Source organism: Columba livia, chromosome 29, assembly GCF_036013475.1.
Source record: "Columba livia isolate bColLiv1 breed racing homer chromosome 29, bColLiv1.pat.W.v2, whole genome shotgun sequence".
NCBI lineage: Eukaryota > Metazoa > Chordata > Aves > Columbiformes > Columbidae > Columba > Columba livia.
This window is the reverse complement of record NC_088630.1, coordinates 200,680-204,799: the sequence shown is the minus strand read 5'-3', so window position 1 is coordinate 204,799 and position 4,120 is coordinate 200,680. Positions and strand designations below refer to the sequence as shown.

Sequence of the window (4,120 nt, the reverse complement as noted above, 5' to 3'; positions counted from 1 at the left end):
GCGCAGCACGTCCACACAGCCTGCCCTCCCCCCGCCGGAAGTGCTGGCCGTGGCGGGCGTGGGGGGGCGGGTATTTCCGGTTCCGGGTCGGCGGCGGCGGCCGAGGAAGGGGGGGCGGCGGCGCCGTTTGTCCCCGCGGGCGGCGCGGAGCGGCGCGCGGAGCGGCGCGCGGAGGGGCCGCGGCAGGTACGGGGCGCGCGGGGCGCGCGGGGCGGCCCCTCCCGGTGTGGGCGGGGCCGCGGAGCGGGCGGGGCCGGGCCTGGCGGGGCCGCGCGCCTCACCGGGCCCGCGCGCCTCACCGGGCCCGGCCGCGCGCGCCGCCGCCCGGCCCCGCCCACACCGGGAGGGGGGAACCGGGGAAGGGGGGGGGGGGGGCAGAGCGCGGCGCGCAAGGCGCGGTGACCCCCACACACACCGGGAGGGGCCTCCGTGTCCCCGCCGTGACCCCCCCGCTCTGCCCCCCCCGCCCCGACACTTTGTCCCCCCCCCGGATCACAGTTCGTTCCCCCCCCGTTGTCACCGCCCCGGGACACCCCCAGTGCCCCCCCCGCCCCCCCGAACCCCCAGTCCCATCAACCCCCCCAAAATTGGGCCCCCTGCCCCCAAACTGTGCCCCCCCAGCCCCGCCCCCTGTGCCTCCACCCCCCATTGTCCCCGGGGGCTCAGCTGGGACAGGGACCCCCCCGATCCGCCCCCCCCGCGTTGTCCCCGGGGCTCAGCGGGGACAGGGACCCCCCCCGATCCGCCCCCCCGCGTTGTCCCGGGGGCTCAGCTGGGGCAGGGACCCCCCCGATCCGCCCCCCCCCCGCGCTGTCCCGGGGGGCTCAGCTGGGACAGGGACCCCCCCCGATCCGCCCCCCCCGCGTTGTCCCGGGGGGCTCAGCGGGGACAGTCCGGGGCGTGCGGGGGCTCAGGTGGAACAGGGACCCCCCATAACGCCCCCGTCCCCGCAGGCGAAGAGCAGCAGCAGCGTTTGTCCCCGGGGGGGGCCGGGGGGGGCGCGGGATGTCCCCCCACCCTCTGAGCAGCGTCCCAGGCACCTGCTGCGCCCCCCCCGCCCCCGCGCCGGGTGCGCCGGACCGGAGATGGCGGCCAAGTGGCGGGTACTGGATGAACCCGGCAAATAAAATCCGCGGCCAGGCGCGGGCCCCGGGATTAACCGACCCCCCCGGGAACCGCGCACCCCGCCCTCCATAACCAAACCAGCCCCCAACCGCCCCCTTGTCCAAACCCCCTGTCGAGGACAGACAGACAGACAGCCCCAAGATGGCTCAGGTAATGAGCCCCACCCCCCCCCCGCACCCCCAGCGCCACAGCCCGGGGTGGGGGGCGCGGGGGTGGGGAACAGTACATTCGCCCCCCGCCCCAGGACTCTCCCGTAGGCCAGGGGGGTTTGGGGAGGGGGGCGGGTCGGGGCCCCCCTGCCCCCCGCTGTGGGGGCGGGGGGGGCTGGAGCGCTGTGTCCCCCCCAGGCGAGCCTGCTGGCCTGCGAGGGGCTCTCGGGGGTCTGCCTGGTGCCCACCCCCGCCAGCAAGAAGATGATGCCCAAGGCCGGAGCCAAAGGGGACGCGCGGGACCGGGGGGGCCCCGAGCTGCTGGTACGGGGGGGGCACCCCGCGCCGGGGAGGGGGCCGGGACGGGGGATGGGGGCCGCGGGGGTGGGGGGGCGGGCGCTCCTCCCCCCTTCCCCGGTTCTGCTCCGTTTACTTGGGGGCTTGCACCCTGGGTTTGGATTCCTCCCTTCACTCGGCGTTTCCCGCTGGTTTTCGGCTGCTCTCCTGCACCTTTTCCCTTTTCCTTCCCGTTCCCCCTTCCGTTAACTTCCCCCTTCTTCCCCCCCCCAATAATTTCACCCCCCCCGACGCCCCTTGTGCCCCCAGAGCCTGCGCCAGGACCCCGACAAGCCCCGCGGCGCCCGCAAGGACGACGACCCCCCCGAGGCGCCGCAGCCCAAGAAAGCCATTAAAAAGGCAGGTGGGGGGGGGCCCAACGCCCGGGGGGGGACACGGGGTGGGGGGGTCACCGTCCCCACTGCCCCCCCACTCTGTCCCAGCACCAAGGGACCCTCCACTCCCCCGCCAAGGAGCGTTTGGGACACAGGTGGGGGGGTTCTGGGGATGGGGGGGCCGCGTTTTTGCGCCCCCATCGCCGCCGGGGGGCTCACTGATTCCCCCCCCAGGTGGTGGTGATCAAACAGAACGGCTCGTTCCAGCTGGGGAGCCCCAAAAACTTCGTGTGCGACCATTGCTGCGGCGCCTTCCGCAGCAGCTACCACCTCAAGCGCCACATCCTCATCCACACCGGTACCGCCCGTTTCCCCTAACGAGCGCTAATCAACCCCCCCCCGGTATTAATTATCTGCACCCCCCCAGGTGAAAAGCCCTTCGAGTGCAACGTGTGCGACATGCGCTTCATCCAGAAGTACCACCTGGAGCGGCACAAACGCGTGCACAGCGGCGAGAAGCCCGTACCAGTGCGAGCGCTGCCTGCAGGTACCGCCCGGGGGGGCCGCGGGGGGGCGCCCCCCCGGACCCCCTCCTGACCGCGCGCCCCCCCGCAGAGCTTCTCCAGGACAGACCGGCTGCTGCGGCACAAGCGCATGTGCCAGGGCTGCCAGACCAAGAGCCCCGACGCGCAGCTGCTGCTCTAGGAGCCCCGGGACCCCCCAGCGGCTCCGGGGGGGTTTGTGTCCCCCCCCCGTCCTTCCTCTTCCTCGTCCCCCTCTCCTGGGCTGCGACCCGGGCGCACGGCCGGCGGCGCTGTAAATAACCCGGAGCTGGAACATCTGCCCCCCTGCCCGGAGCTGCAGCAAACTGATCCCCGCCCCCCCGGGCGTTTTATTGACCCCCCCCTCCCACACCCTGCTCTCAGGAAAGGCTTAAAGCCCTAAGCTGGGCTTGAAGCAGAGCTAAGCCGGGCCTAAAGCTGAGCGCACACGGGACATTGGCAGCCCCGACGGCTCCGTGCGGGCGCTCGGCTCTGGGGGGGGCACCGGGAGGAACTGTTTCTGCTCCCCCCCCCCCGCCTGATTTTTGAGGAAAAAAGTAGAGAAATTAGGAAACAGCAGCGTTGGGGGGGCAGCGGCACCTCCCCCGCCCCCCCCCAGGCGCCTCCCCCGCCCCCCCCAGGCGCCTCCCCCACCCCCCCAGGTGCCTCGCCCCCCCCCCCCGCAAGGCGCCTCCCCTCCCCCGCAGGCGCTTCACGGCTTGGGGGGGTTGTTTTACTCTTCTGTGTGTTCTGGGGCCGGTGCCCCCGCTCGCTGCCCCCCCGGTTCTGGGGGGGGGATGTGACGTGTCGGGGGGCGAGCGCCACCCAGAAACGCGCGTTTTGCTGGAAAACCGCGATATTGGGGGGAAACGGCTCAAGCAGCTCTGGAGCCTCAGCCCCTCCTGGGGGGTCACACACAGTCCTGGGCCCCCCAAAGCACAGACTGTTCCCACGCGGGGGGGCAAAGGGCCCCCCGGCTCGTCACTTGGGGGCCTCGTTTCTCTTGGTGCCGCCGCCAGGAGCTCCGGGGGGGTGACGCTGGGGGGGTTGTGACATCTCCCGTGTTTTGGGGACCCCCCCCCCCCCCCCCCTCCGAAAATGTGGGTTTGATGCTGTGAGAAGAGCTTCAGCTCTGAGCCCCCCCCACCGAACTCGTCCCTCTGGGATGCGGGGGGGCCAGGACGGGTTTTAGGGGGGGACACAAAAGCCCGGGGGGGTGGCCAAAAACGAGGGGAGGGGGGTTACACCATCTGCACCCACAAAAGTGCAGCAGCTGCATTCGGGCCCCCCAAACCAGGGAGGGGACACAGGGACCCCCAGGCCCCGGGCGGGGTGGCGCGGGGGACACCCCCTCCCCCCAGCTTCATTTTTTGGGCTATTTCGGTTGCTTTTGGGGTTTAATACACTTATTTTGCTATAGGGGAGGGGAGTGGGGCCGGGGCGCGGCCTCGGTGGGCGGGGTCGGGGTGTGGCCAGCGGAGGGCGGGGCCCGGGAGGGCGGGGCCGGGGCGTGGTTCGGGGGCGGGGCCGGGGGGCGGGGCTGTCCCGGTGTGGGTTTCCCGCCCCCCCGCGGCCTCTCGGGTTTATTTAAATAAAACTCGTCGGGGTTTTTCTACCTGGGGCTCCGCTGCTT

General features: G+C 72.6%; 1 protein-coding gene across 1 annotated transcript; it reads left to right on the top strand.

Moving 5' to 3' along the window:
• The first annotated feature begins 26 nt into the window (after window positions 1–26).
• ZNF740 (zinc finger protein 740) lies at window positions 27–4,102 on the top strand. The gene is given in 8 exon segments (XM_065043417.1): window positions 27–186; window positions 954–1,103; window positions 1,473–1,598; window positions 1,881–1,970; window positions 2,180–2,303; window positions 2,373–2,464; window positions 2,466–2,492; window positions 2,561–4,102. Coding segments are annotated over 7 exon segments (567 nt in total). The 5' UTR covers window positions 27–186; window positions 954–1,085; the 3' UTR covers window positions 2,651–4,102.
• The last annotated feature ends 18 nt before the right edge of the window (window positions 4,103–4,120 follow it).